General features: G+C 34.6%; 1 protein-coding gene across 5 annotated transcripts in view; it reads right to left on the bottom strand.

Annotated features, from left to right (window-relative positions):
• WRN (WRN RecQ like helicase) overlaps positions 1–15,823 on the bottom strand; it is a 121,250-nt gene that overhangs the window by 68,555 nt on the left and 36,872 nt on the right. For all 5 annotated transcript variants that reach the window (XM_068532073.1, XM_068532074.1, XM_068532072.1 and 2 more), the window contains exons 8-15: positions 13,671–13,785; positions 11,301–11,724; positions 9,155–9,220; positions 7,075–7,216; positions 5,463–5,538; positions 3,949–4,016; positions 3,553–3,661; positions 2,911–2,979 (exon numbers count right to left, since the gene is read on the bottom strand). In XM_068532073.1, the coding sequence (XP_068388174.1) occupies positions 2,911–2,979; positions 3,553–3,661; positions 3,949–4,016; positions 5,463–5,538; positions 7,075–7,216; positions 9,155–9,220; positions 11,301–11,724; positions 13,671–13,785 (1,069 nt within the window). The remainder of the gene's footprint in view (positions 1–2,910; positions 2,980–3,552; positions 3,662–3,948; positions 4,017–5,462; positions 5,539–7,074; positions 7,217–9,154; positions 9,221–11,300; positions 11,725–13,670; positions 13,786–15,823) is intronic.

The following is a 15,823-nucleotide window of genomic DNA, read 5'->3' as shown; positions in this document are numbered from 1 at the left end:
AATCTGCCTGCCAATGCAGGGGACACGGGTTCAAGTCCTGGTCTGGGAAGATCCCACATGCCGCGGAGCAACTAGGCCCGTGAGCCACAACTACTAAGCCTGCGCGTCTGGAGCCTGTGCTCCACAACAAGAGATGCCGCGATAGAGAGGCCCGTGCACCGCGATGAAGAGTGGCCCCCACTTGCCGCAACTAGAGAAAGCCCTCGCACAGAAACGAAGACCCTGGTAACACAGCCAAAAATAAATTAATTAATTAATTAATTTTTTAAAAAAAGTTAAAAAAAAAAAAAGAAATACAGTGCAGAAAGGATAGTCTTTTCAACAAATGGAGCTGGAAGAAATGGATATGCCTATGCAAAAAAAAAAAAAAAAAAGAATTGTAATCAATACCTGGTACAATATACAAAATGTACACAAAATGGGTCATAGATCTAAATGTAAAACATAAAGGAAGGAAATAAAAAAGAAAATATTTGTGATCATGAGTGAGGCACCAAAAAGCAACAGCAAAAGCAAAATCCATAAAACAACAAATTGACAAACTGGACGTTATAAAAATGAAAAAGTGATGCTCTTTAAAGGAACTGTTAAGAGAATGAAAAGAGAAATCATAAACTAAGAGATGTTTGCCAACCATATACCAAATGAAGGATTTATATTCAGAATATACAAATGACTATCAAAATTCATAAGAAAAAAACAACAATAAGGAATAGGCAAAAGATGTAAATAAACACTTCCTCAAAGATATACAGATGGCTAATAAGTATATGAAAAGATGCTCAACATCATTAGTCATTAAGGAAATGCAAATTAAAAACACACTGACATCCTATTAGAATGGCTAAATTTAAAGACTGGCCATACCAAGTGATGGCAGAGATGGGGAGGAATTGGAGCTCTAAGACACTGCTGGTGGGAATGTGAAATGGTACAACCACTCTCAAAAAAGTCTGGCAGTTTCTCAAAAAGTTAACACAGAATTATCATATGACTCAGCAATCCTACTCCTAGGCATGTACACAGAAGAACTGAAAACATATGTTCCCATAAAAACTTATACACAAATATCCATAGTACCATTATTCATAACAGCCAAAAAGTAGAAACAACCTAAATGTCCAGCACTGATGAATGAATACATAAAATATGATATGTCCATACAATGGAATATTATTCATCCACAAAAAGAAATGAAGTACTGATAACATTACACTAAGTGAAAGAAGCCAGACACATAAGGCCACATCCTGTATGAGCCCATTTATATGAAACGTCCAAAATAGGCAAATCATTGAGACAGAAAGATTAGTGACTGGAAAGGAGTGAAGGAGAGGACAATAGGGAGTGACTGCTTCATGACATGGAGGTTTTGGGGGTGGGTTCTGAAAATGTCCTGGAATTAGATAGTGGTGATGGTTGTACAACATTGTGAATGTACTAAAAGCCACTGAACTGTACACTTTGAAAATAATTAAAATGGTGAATATTATATTATGTAGATTTACCTCAATTAGAATAAAAAGGTTAAACATATATCCACTACATGACCCAGTCATTCCACTCCTTGGTTTATACCAATGACATGAGAATATATGTCCATACAAAAATCTGTATACACTGGGACTTCCCTGGTGGCACAGTGGTTAAGAATCCACCTGCCAATGCAGGGGACATGGGTTTGAACCCTGGTCTGGGAAGATCCCACATGCCGTGGAGCAACTAAGTCTATGCGCCACAACTACTGAGCCTGAGCTCTAGAGCCCGTGAGCCACAACTACTGAGCCCACGTGCCACAACTACTGAAGCCCGTGCGCCTAAAGCCTGTGCTCCTCAACAAGAGAAGCCACCACAATGAGAAGCCCACGCACCACAACAAAGAGTAGCCCCCGCTCACCGCAACTAGAGAAAGCCTGCGCACAGCAACAAAGACCCAACGCAGCCAAAAATAAAATAAAAAATAAAAATAAAGAAATAAAATAAAAAGATATATAGGAATGTTCATAGCAGATTTATTAGTAATTTTCCAAAACTAGAAACAGCTTAAGTGTCCATCAATAAGGAAATGAAAACACAACTGTGGTAATTTCATATAATAAAATACCACTGATTTTTTTTTTTTAAACTACTGATACATGCAAGAACATGGGGAACTGTCAAAACATGATGCTGAAGGAAAGAAATCTTAAAAGAGTTCCCATTGTATGACTTCATTTATACCAAGTTCTATAACAGACAAAACAAAAGCAGGGTAGAAAAAATTAAAACAGTGGTTCACTTTAGGATGGTGAATAGAAGGACAGACTGGGATGGAACATGAAGGAACTCTCTGGAGTGACAGTAATATTCTATATCTGGCTAGGAGTTTAGGTTACATATTTGTATGCATTTATTAAAACTCAGTAAATGTATGTGTGTGTGAATGTGTATTAATATATATGCATATACATGTTAATACCTATATACACACACCTCTGTGTGCCTGAGACATTATTCTTGTTAGGAATTATGTCATGACAGGATTGGTGGGGCAAGAGATCTAGAAACCAGTCCCCACTCAGCCATTACTTCATTAGGTGACTTTGGGCAAATTCTTTTCTCTGGGCCTCAGTTTCCTCATCTGTGAAATGAGACAATACTAGATACTCTCCAAGTTCTCTTCCAAAACAAAATTCTATGATTCTATCATAATAATGCTAGCCTTCCAGTCCAAGAACTGAACATAACAGATTTCTTTGAGTTTGAAAGATTTTTAAATTAACAGTTCCATAAATATACTATAAAAAGGAAGCATATTTTTAAATTATGGATATTTTGCCCATGCATTAAATAAAAATTTTTTGTGTACAAAATTTTCCCACCTACCACAGACACTTGACCACATGATCAGAAATCATATAAATTACTTACAATTTAATATCCTCTAGAACATTTTTTGACTGTGCTGATCCAAGAAAGCAAGCTGGAATGTTGGACATTCTGTAAGAAGAAAAACAAATATTCTGGAACCATGTGCACACTACAAATATCAACTTCATTTTTAAGTGAGAAAGAACAAAGAAATATAAAGATGTACATCCTCGTCTTTGCAATCTCTTTTTGTAACTCACTAATTTGATAAATAAATTCCTTCAAAGGCTGTATTAGAAGACAGGCTGTTAAGGTGGGTTTTCCAAAAAGATTGCAGGCTCAGATTAAAGAAATTAAAAATTTTTCACAACTAAAAACTACACGTCCATGTATATACTTCACACTAGGCTAAAGAAGGGTAACCAAAAGAGAAAAGAATTTTGTGATATGTAGTGTAAACTGGCATAAAATTTGCTTTTTAAAAATTTTTTTCAGGGCCATCTGGTAGCCTTGAATTACAGAGAACTCAAGAAAGAAGATAAGCTCTTCCACTAAAGTGTCATTTATTACTAATAAAGACAAAGCAACACTTTTAGCAATGCGTTACTGCGAACTAGATTTTAACATACATGAAAAATCAATTATTTCCTTCACAGGAGGAAAAACAAAGGGTGGTAATGTGGCAATGAAAGCATGACTCACTCAAGCTGGAGCACTTGGTCTTCCATCAAAGAAATAAGGGGAGAGATGACAAGGCCAATCCCGCCTACATAAACAGGTGGATACTGGAAGCACAAACTCTTTCCATACCCTTAAAATAAAAATAATACATTCAGACAAATAAAACTAAATCCTTGGTACTTTGATTTCTTCTTACGATGTACTTGTATGAGATGAACAGTCACTACTAATGTGCTACCTTCCTAAGAGTTAATTCATGCATAAATTTGAGCATCTACCCTCAGCTCACTCTCTTCTATATTTTACACCATTTGTATACATATTTGTATTTTGAGAGTTTATGGAAAGACTAAGCATGTCAATACCTTGAAGTTTTATTTTTTAAAGGATTAGATTACTTGCTTAAGTACAACTTACCAGTTGCCATGACAACAACATTATCTCTTCTTTCTTCCAGTACAGAATGAATCACTTTCCACTGAACCCTGGAAGATGGAAAGCAAAAAGCTGCTCTGTTTTACTAACAAGAAACCCAATGGACAAGTTGAAATCCATTTAATTTTTTCACTTCCTCCAGAATTTTGTTTACATTTTTGAGCTTCAATAAAAATATATGTACCGTGGAACTTGAAAACAAAAGCCCCATTTGACCAACCTCCCATTCAAGCTGACTGAACAACTAGGACTTCTGTTCATATTTGTATTAAATTTTATTACGTATAGCTAAAGTATAACATAAATTCCAGCTTCATCCTAGATATCCAACAGAGTCACTGATTTAAAATAAATAAGAGAAATGCTCTAGGTGAAAGGATTGACCAAGAAGGGAAATGAGGGAACTTTTTGGAGTGATTGTAATGTTCCATATTTTTAAAAGGGTTTAGGTTACATGTACACTTAAGATTCGCAAACGTTAAACACCTAAGGTTTAACCATTTCCTTACATGTAAATTTTAGCTCAAAAGTAAAAAAATAAAATAAGTAAATAAATATTTAACTATAGTTAATCATTTACATGCTAAAGTAATTAGGGGGAAGTGTAAGGATGTCTACAATTTACCTTGAGATGCATTTTAAAAATTGAATGGATTAAAAAGTGGATAGAGAGAAAATCAATATATAATAAAGTATAATAAAATGTTAATAGTGAATTAATGGTGAATATACAACTATTCATAGTAAAAAAATAACAACTCTAATGTATCTTTGAAATTTCTTTTAATAAAATGTTGAGGGAAAAATCAATTGGAAAGGTGATCTTAAATTCACTGATATGTACATTTATGTGCATTTTTCTATGTGTAGGACATAGTTTAATTTTTTTTTTAACTTTTTAAGATCAAAAGGAAAAATGAAAGAAATGCTTCCATGGATTAAATTTTAAATTCCCAGAATAGAAAAAATACAGTCTAGAGTTTTACATTCTTATTAGCTTTATTCAACTTCACTTGTTCTTCATCTCATTTGTATTCCTCTCATTTTAATACTTATAAATGTGCCCCCCTGGATGTAAATACCTTTGAATATGTTCAAACTGATATGATTATCACTGTTTTTCAAACTATTGTCTCATGAATTTCTATTACAACAACATGCTTTGGACAATGAGATGCACAAAACAGGCACATAGATACGTATATAATAAAATACAAGTCAGCATTAAATTAAGATTAATTTATTAATGTCTCTACCCAGAACTCTCTGTAGTAAGGAAAACCATTTTCCACACTTATAAAAACAATCTGCAGATATGACTTTTACATAAATATTACTTCAAAATAATTTTGTAGTCACTTAGAAAAAATATAGTGTGGCACGTATAAACTATAATGAAGTTGTACTTTTACTGTTAAATGGATGGATTATTTGCCTTTTTTCCTTTGTGAAGAAAACAGTAAATATGCAATTTAATTAACTGAGATTATACTCACGGCTTAAAACTAGAATGGCCAAAGTAGGTCTTGAGGCAATTAATTTGCTTTGCAGTAGGTCCTGGTAACCAACAGTCTTAAAATAAAATGGGCATTTATGTTAAAATAGAAGTACACAAAGTGAGAGGGAGTAAGTTTTATTTCATTGACTTCTTTTAAAGAATATAGTGGTAGGTACCAAAGGTCACTGTTGTCTTTTAAATCCACCCAATTTTGTCCTCTGGGTACCAGTCATGACTCCAGGTAAACCCTCTGATTAATTACCTAATACTAAGGATTAGAACTTTGTTGTGATTCAGTTTGCCAGCCCCGTAAAAAAACAATGTTTTGGGGCTTCCCTGGTGGCGCAGTGGTTGAGAATCTGCCTGCCAATGCAGGGGACATGGGTTCGAGCCCTGGTCTGGGAAGATCCCACATGCCACGGAGCAACTGGGCCCGTGAGCCACAACGACTGAGCCTGCGCGTCTGGAGCCTGTGCTCCGCAACAGGGGAGGCCGCGATGGTGAGAGGCCCGCGCACCGTGATGAAGAGTGGCCCCCACTTGCCGCAACTAGAGAGAAAGCCCTCGCACAGAAACGAAGACCCAACACAGCAAAAAATAAATAATAAATAAAAATTTAAAAAAAAAAAGCATACTTTAAAAAAAGCAAACAAAAAAAACTAACATTTAGAGCCAACAATGGCAAGCAAAACGCCAATCCAAATTTTATAATATAACCAACTTTCAATCAATAGTAAGCAGAAATTACATCACTGTCACAAATACAATCTATAGATAAAACAAGATCTTCATTTTAATTACCACTCCACCAAATCTTTGACCAAAATTCCAACTGCATAGCAGAATGGAATGACATTAATTTTACCCCACTGATTTTCACTTTTTCCTCAGGTTGAAGGGTTCATGAGGGGCCGAGAAAGAGCAGAGCAAAGAGTCAAGATAATTCATTTCTAAACAAATGAATATTTGTCCATATTTAATACAAGAAAACATAGGAAAAAACCTTTTTTAACATTTTCATATATTTCCATCTACAAAATTATTTTAAATTTTCCACATTTTAACATTGATGAAATCTAGCTCTAGAGAGTTCTACTCTATGAGAAGACAGCCACAGCTTGTCATAATGAATACCATATCACTTAAATGACAGAAGATTCACTTGGTGGATTCTTTACTAGAGTTTGCATATACAGGATGAAAATTAGTCCATTTTGCTATTTGACACTGTGTCACTTATTTTAAGTAATAAGCTCCTGAACGACAGACACTGTGTACCTATGCCATTTACAATAATGTTTAATATAAGTAATTAATTTATGATTTCTTATTAATGATTTTGACAGACAAAATATAAAATTTAGGATGAAAAGTTTCACATCACCATGTTCACCAAATGACACAACACTTCTATTACTTTACTCTTCTAAACAGTAACATTGTGCTTTATGAAGACCAAAGCACTAAGGGATTTAATGACAAGTTTCTAGGACCTAATTAACTACATGCCACAAAATCATTGACCTCCAAAATGTTTAAAACCTGGACCCTAAATTAAAATCAGTGCTAGGTATCAGAGATGAGTCATTTCAAACATATTACAGGGCTTACCTTCATCAACAACTTCTTCCTCTTCAATAGCTTCATTCTCATCTTCATCTTCTTCTTCAGAAGGAAGACCCAGATTTCTTTCCATTTCTATGCATTTTGAATGATTTGGATCTACTGTGCTACTATTTAGGTTTTCTAAAGACTGAACGTTTAAAAGAATTTTTAAAAGCAAAATCATTGACAGTGTTGTATCTTTTTCAGCAAACACAAAAGGAGTATTATTAACAGAGCCTACAATTTTGTTCAAAGCTGGCAGATGTGTAAGCAATACCACAAAAGAACATGTGTGCTCCAGTTTAAATATGTGCTCAAGAATGGTTTCTAAGGCACAAGGCCAAAGAGGAATACTGCCAGCATAAACAGGGTTCATTAATACCATATAATGAACTGCCCCCAGGGAAAGTTACCATAAATTTTGAATTTAGATTACTTAAAACATTTTTTTCTTTATCATATTTCAATGCTTTCAATTCCCAAGTGGTAAATGTGGGTTTTAATGTTATTTTTGTAATGAGTTTCTCTATATCATGTGTCAGTCATATTCTTTTTGAGTCAGCATAAGGTTTAAACTATAAGCAAACAATAAATGTGTTTTTGGACTTGTCAAAACAACAACAACAAAAAGATTGAAATAATTTTAGGAAAGGAATATTACAAATGTGAAATAAAGTTTATTTGTTTTCATTTTGGCTTGATATCTGATTTCTTCCCCTAAATGAAGGTTATCTATTGAACGAATCTAAGGATATTTTAAAATTGTTTCATCTGTAAAATTTCTAACTGAGAAATAACAGGCAGAATTATTAAACCACAGTTCTCATTTTCTCTTTATATTAAACCTTCCATTTAGTAAGTTTGACTTTAAAGGTTTTTTTAGAAGGGTATTCATTTCAGGCCTACAAAAGGAAAAACAAGTGATTTTCTTCCTGATTTTTCGTTCAAGTCAACAAACAGACTTAGAAAAGCATTTTGGAAATAAAGTTCTCTCATATGGGCACCAGGTTGCCTTCTAAGAGGTTCAATATATAATATAAATTTGTCAAAGTCCACAACTGTCCTATAAATGCACTACTTTAACAGCACTCCTCGGAGAAATGGCTCATCACTAAAGGAATATGATTTAGTATGTACATTCTTTTATTATTGTTAGCCAATGTTTATATAAACACTTAGGAAATGCCAGGCTCTTTAGTAAACTCTTCAAAAGTAACACCTTAATAATAAATACGACTGTTAATTGAGTATCAAAAAGCTAAGAAACTCGCCCAAAGTCACACAGCTAATAAAGGGAGAAGCTAGAATTTGAACCCACATTTACATTCAGAATCCACATTCTTATCACTACCCACTACACTGCCTCAAAATTAAAGAACCAGGAACTTAATCCCATTTCATAAAAAGAAAAATCACATCAACCTAAAGATGAGGACTAACAAGGATGCATAATGGTGAACTTCTGGGTTTTTCTTCATTTTTCACTTAATTTAGCAAAATTTAGGTTTTTCGTTCTAATTTTCCATCCTTGATTCATAAGACCTGACAGAGAAACCCGAGGTCAGGTGAAGTAGAAAATACATAAATTATAAAATGATATTTTCAACTCTGATAACAAAATAGGGGAAAACTGAACCATTTAAAACATTAGAAAATTATATACAATAGGAAACAGCAAATAAAACCAAAGGAAGTAAAGAAGAATATGGAATGTATAAAAACAGAACTTCCAAATAAAATTGGATACACATGGATGGGAAGAAAGAGAAACCTGTTTCAATACTGGAGAGCTGAATCACTACCCATGTTCCAGGAAAAGATTAAAAGTAAGTGACCTAAGAGGGAACAAAAAACATACTTCTATGTTTTCTAGTATGTAAAAATTAGTATACTACTCCTACTACTACTACATTATTCATAGACCATACCAAGGTATAAAGAAATACGAAATGGAAAACAAAATCTAATGTTACATAAGTGATAGCAATCTCACTGTGGTGGGACCAGTTTAGAATTAGGCAATATTTTACTTAATTAATGTCTCTTGGAAAGAACTGGAAGTAATTTTCCATAATGTTGAACATACCTTAAGCATCTCCATTTCTAAATCTTCATCACTCTCAATTACATAAGATATATCCTCTTCGTTATCCTTGGAAGACAAAAAAAAAAAATTTCAAACATTAATTTCCAGTATAATTGACTCCATACCCTCTTTTCCACAAAATAAAGTTCCTATATGCTAAATAACTTTAGACTACTTCCTATTCTTCTCTAATAAATAAATTTATAATATATATTTATATGTTTATATGACAGGTAGATAGAAAGGAAGGGAGAGAGGATGGTAGGGAGGAATAAACATAGAAACAAAGAAAGAAACAAAGAACCAAGTAAAAAGAGAAAAAAAGAAATATAATTGGAAAGATAAACAAGATAGACAAACAGACATGAAATAAAGCCCACACTCTCTAAATGAGAGTACAGTGACAAGCTCACCTATGGTTAAAAAAATCTCAAACTGTGTTTCCCAAACTTTTTGAGTACAAGAACCTCTTTGCAATCTTGAAAAATTCTGTACAAAGCCAGGAACTACAGTTGTTCTCTTATAGCCACTGATTTTTAAAAGATAAAAAAAAGCTACTATGATTGTAATAATACCTTTAAATATTGTTATTTTGCAAATAGCATCTACAGGTGTTTGAAAAACAGGGTCAGATAAGTTATTTATTCAGCTATTGCCAATACCTGGTTATGACGAAACTACAATAACATGGCAATCCCCACGAAGCAGGTGTCCAAGGATAGAAACCTGTACAAAAGAAACCCACAAAAGAAATACAAAAGGACCCCAAAAAAAGGCTAATCTTTAAATTGGAAGTAGGAAAAGGAAGTACAGCCTTAATTAACCCGCAAAAATTAAGCTTTAAAAAAGATTTTAAAGTTTTATACAAGGAAAGAAAAAATCTTTTATTTTTTAAATCATTATTTATTTATTTGCTGTGTGGGTCTTTAATGAATTTTTTAAATGCTAGTAATTATTACACAATAAAAAAAGGCAATAATTGGGGTAAAAGATGTGAGTCAGATCATGAAATCCTGATCACAATTCTATGTCACTGTATGAAACGTATCATTTTAAAGTGAATACCTAATACAAAATTTCTAGAAAATCAAAAGGTAATGCAGATATTAGCAAAAGATATTCCCCAAAAGAGGAATGTGCTTTACAAATGGTTGGTATGAAAACAGTTTGAAAACAATGTTAAAATAAAGTGCATTCATATACGGATAGAAGTGATTACTAATACAGTTACCAAACACAGAGAAATACTGAGACTCTGTCATTAGAAAACTGAGGAAATAATCCTATTAAATGGCTTTCAAATCTAATTTTAAAAACTTAAAACTTAGTTATTACAAAATAAAATGTAGAAAATTCTACCAAATATAAGCAACATAGGTAATTTTTTTAATTAATGAAAAACAAATGAGGTAAAAAGTATACAGCTATATGATGTCTCTTTTGTCTTTACAATAAAAGAAACACAATGACTCCTCTAATACAACTTTACTATTTCAAAAAATATGCTTAAGTTAGCCAATAGAAAAACATAATCTCACAAATTAAACTAATCAAATCGGAACATAATAATTAGAAACCTAAACATGAAGTTGAGAGAAAATACAGAATGTTTAACAATAATCCATCAAGAAAAAAATGTAGGTTTCTGACTCTAGATGACAGTAAAGGTTAGTGTCAAGCAAAAACATCAGTTTATTAGAAACCCTCTCAGACTATCAAGTAAAGAAAACCCATATGAAGAAATAAAACTACTCTCAAAATTCAAGTTTGGAAGAGAATTCCTAGTAGATATGTAGGGAATCCACAAAAAGAAGAGGTATATATTAGGTAGGAGAAATGCTTAGCAAATTATAACAAATGTGTATTGACACTAAAAATCTTTCCACTATAAAATGCTGCTTATTATAGTAAGTCAGGAGTAGCAAACCCAGCCCACTTTTTGCTTTTGTAAATAAAGTTTTACTGAAATGCAGACAGGCTATTTGTCTATAGCTGCTTTCGCACTGAACTGGCAGAACTGGGCAGTTAACAACAGAAACTGTGTGGTCTGCAAAACCTGAAATATTTACTATCTGCCCCTCTACAGAAAAAATCAGCCAACCACTACCATGAATGAAAACTGTTTTCTCTTTACTGTATTTAGTACCTCAGGAGATTTGCAAGTAACATCACCAAGACGTTTTTCCTGAGCCTGTTGTTCCAAACGTTGGAGTTCATCTTCTGTAATATCTAATGACATGAAACAAGCTCTTTCTGGAGTCTCTTCCAACTTATTATCTTCGAGTCCATCTTCAAATCCATCTTCTTCTTGTTTTACTTCGTTTGCAAGTACATTTTCTCCATAATGTTTAATTAAATTATCAGGTGTTGTGTCCCATGCTTCATCTTCAACTTTAGTAAAAATTTTATGTTCTCTAATTTGTTTCTGTTGTACTTCACCAGCAGTGGGCTCTTCCAACGATAATAAGTGAAAATTACTGCTGGGCCTCAGTTCATTCTCAGTAGAACCAAGTATCATCTTCTTCAATGAATACAGATTTTCTGAAATAGCCTTCAATAGTACAGAAACCCTAAAAAAAATTTTAAGAAAGGTGAGTTCAACTTTAATTGTGTTAACTCTAAGGACAAGTTTTAATGCTTTTTAAAAAAAGAAGATCTTCACTTAAAGGACACACTGGATTAAAGATGCTCTTCATACCCTAATACCTATGTCCTATATGCTTATAGCTTCTGGGCTACTCTCTAGTACAGCAAGGTACTTCTACATTCAACAGCTGACCTGCATGCTTACTAAAGTGTCAGTAGTGTTTGGTCCCAAACTAATTGTTTATGGTGTCATTCCTTATCCATACCTGATTTTCATGTTAAGCAGATATCCAAGCCTGTCAAACTGTATTTATAAATGAAAAGCAAATATGCTCTGAATGTGGCCTCACGCAGTCCACTGGAAGTGCAGTTAAGTGAACTTGAATTCATGTTTATGGCATGTATTTTGGCTGTTCAGGGGCCTTTTTTGTTCTCCCCTGGTTTAGAAGTGTAATCTAAATAAGTGAAGTAATACCGGAGACTTTTACAAAGAACCTGAAATAAGAGATTTAACTAGTTTTTGTTTTGACACTAAAACTTTACAAGATCTACCTATATTAAAAATGAATCCAGGGACTTGCCTGGTGGTCCAGTGGTAAGGAATCCACCTTCCAAAAGCGGAGGATGCAGGTTTGATCCCTGGTCAGGGAACTAAGATCTCATATGCTGCGGGGCAGCTGGGCCCGTGCATCACAACTACTGAGCTCGTGCGCCTCAACTAGAGAGAAACTCGTGCGCCGCAGCAAAGAGCCCGCATGCCGCAACTAAGACCCAGCACAGCCAGAAATAAATAAATAAATAAATAATAAATCTTTTTTTAAAAAAATGAATCCAGTACTCCCCATTCTCAAATTTTAAGAAAACTACTTAGCTTTGATATTACAAAGCAAAGCATTAAGCACATGTAATTTACATTCAATAGATATTCTAATTCCTAGAAAAAAATCTGAAATGCATGTGAACAGTAATTTTTCACGTAAATGGTGATTTTTCTTCTTCCATGGAGGGAAAAATGTAAAAATGAATATGAAATAGCTTTATTAGTACCTTTCCCCAGTTGACAGTTATTTCTTTCAGAAATTCTCAAAGTTACATAAAAACTACTGAAACAAATTGCTAGGGGGAAAATCACCTTGAAAAAGAGTTGAATTTCTATCTCATTACTTTGAAATCCATCAAAATCTATCACAAATCTCATCCAAAAAAGAATACATTAACATTGCGCTTTGTCAGAGTCAGAATTCTATTTCAACTAACTGCTTCACATTCATACAAAGGATTTTGGCCTCAAAATTTTATTACCACATTATAATCAATCACTGTTCAAGAGCACTCCTGCCTCTAGAGGTTTAACAAGGGAGTCATCCAGCAATTAAGGACAGAGCCAGGCCTGATTCCAAGAAGAATCAGCTGCTGGGCACCAGTAGCCCAATGTCTGTTAATCCAAATATCTCAAGTTATCTAATGCTTCGGCTATAAAATAGTCTTTAAAATCTAAATGTCTCTTGTTTTAACAGTCTGCTGATTAGGTAGACTTCTTTATATAATAACCACTTAATAACCAGAAAAATGAGGCTACTAAAAGTTGCTTTTATTTATAGATTTCAAGTAACCAAACTATAAATATAATTAAATGAAAAATGAGCATAAACAGAAAGAAAGAGACAACTTTGAATCTTCAATATTTTCCTTCATGTGAACTTAGGAGTTTTATTTTGCTTTGCTTCATAAAACATCCTACAAAGTAGACAGAAAAGCCTCAAACTTTTTGTGCACAATTTAACAATTGGAAAGATATTTCTCAAATGTATACATCAGTCTGTGTGCATGTATGCAAGCATGAGTCTACCCTAATGAACAGTAATTCTTCACTATATATAGGAAAATGCAATAAGAACAAACAGAATTGATAAAAAGAGAAATATTTAACCTCTGTGGATTTTCCAGTTTTTCGAAAGTATCAGGAAGATGCTTAGCCAGATCCATCATCTCCTCGGAGACGGAAGTCAATTGTTTCTTCACGTCACTAGGTAGTACTTCTTCCTCTGGAACAAAAGAATCAGTATTAATTTTCAAACTACAAAGCAGAGATATTTATTTAAACAGTATTAGGGCTTAAATTTTCATTTTGTTTCTTTAAATGAATTCCAACAAAAAGACTTCCTTAACCTATCTCCAAATCACCTCAGTCACTTTATTTCCCTTCCAAATTTTTGCTCTTTAAAATTTTAGACTAAATTCTAAGCGATCTGCATTCATACATATTACAACCCAGTGGTTATCAACCTAGGCAGAAGGTGAAGGCAGAAATGAGACTTGGAACCCATCTGCACTATTTCAAAATCAGAAACCAATATAACACCACATGGGAGGCTACGTACTAAATACAGTTTGGTAAACAACCTTACCCGACAGCCATTCCTCACTGCCCTCATTACCAGTCATCACAAAATAAAATGCAAGCCTTTCTAATCAGTGATCATCTTCCAAACTCGCAGCTTCATTCTGTCTGATGGGTCTCCATCAACACCACAAAACCTGCCCACCTTTCCCAAACCCTTCCCCCGCTTAGAATTTCTTACTCTTCATCACCACTTCTTGTGTCCTTTACAAGTCCACCCGGCTCCTCTGAAGCACTGGACATAGGATACACCATTAGCTACTCCTGCTTGCTGCAGTTATCCTGTGATCTCACAATTACATCATTCATTGAAGATTTCGGCGCCTGGTTCACTGTCTCTTCCTTCCCTACTACTCCTGTGATAATTCCTGGTAACTTCAACATTCACAGGTAACTTGATAATTCCTGGCCACCTAAGAGTATGGCCTTTTCAGTTCCTCATTCCCTCCATTTCCAACCATCTTTTCCTCAACTGACCTCAGCCACTCCTTTCCATAACCATACCCTTGATCTTACAATTGCCAGTAAAGTCACCATTTCCAAACTTCAATTACAAGCATTCCATACTGAGAACACCTGCATGCTATCTTTCCTTCCAACACGCTTTCCCCAATACAACAATTCTTTCACACTTTCAGAACCAAGTCCACTGACCTACCACCTTTTCCTTACCCATTACCCTTGTCACTCCCCCCATCACCCATGTCTTACGGTCCTTCCTTACCCATATTAATCATTCCTTCCTGTGGACTCAACTCTTTTGCTCCTTCCTTCTTCTATGGCAAAACACTACTCTAATTAAACCCACTTTTTTTTACCTACTTGATGCCTACACCCAAACAGTTGAATATAGTTGAAAATAAAACACAATTATGATTATGACACTTTGCTTTAAATTCATGCACAGACCTCGACAAACCCTCAGTAATGACTGCTAGTTATTCTACATTTCCCACTCTCCCACTCTCAAGATGACTATTTCATCCCTCTTTCTCTCTCTTCAAGCCCCCAACACCTGCCTGTCCCTCCTTTTACTCAGAGAACAACTTCACTTCTTACTTCATTAAGAAAACAGAAACAACAATGAGAATTATCTCGTCTTCCCCCACCAATCTGCTGATTAGTCTGCATTCGTATCACTACTCCCATCTACAGCAAAGTTCCTTGAAAGAAAGAATTGTCCATACTCACTGTCTTCAAATTTTCTAATTCCATTTTCTCCTAAACTGACTCCCACTAAGCTTCTTCCAAAAGCTGCTTTTAGAAAGGTTACCGACGGCCTCCACACAGTCAAATATAACGGTTAATCCTAGTTGCTCATCTCACTCAAATTCTCAGAGGCACTGAAAACAGATGACTTACTCGGACTCACAACATTTTCTTCACTGGCTTCTGAACACCACCCTCCTGTGTTTCCTCCTCCATCACTGCCCCTTCACAGGCCTCTTTGCTGCATGCGCCTCATCTTCCTGACCGCTAGAGGTTGGTGTGCCCTTGACGTCAATACTTGGGCCTCTTCTGTTCTTTATTCCACTCGCACCCTATTTTATCTTCTCCAGTTTAACTACCATCTGTATGCTGACGACCGCCAAGTTGTATCTCCAACCACCTGAACGCACTCCAGAATCATGTTTCCAACTAAGATATCTCCTTGGATATGAATAAGCCTCTAAAACTTAGCA

This window comes from Eschrichtius robustus, chromosome 21 (assembly GCF_028021215.1).
Source record: "Eschrichtius robustus isolate mEscRob2 chromosome 21, mEscRob2.pri, whole genome shotgun sequence".
Taxonomy (NCBI): Eukaryota; Metazoa; Chordata; class Mammalia; order Artiodactyla; family Eschrichtiidae; genus Eschrichtius; species Eschrichtius robustus.
This window is presented reverse-complemented; position numbering and strand designations above follow the sequence as displayed.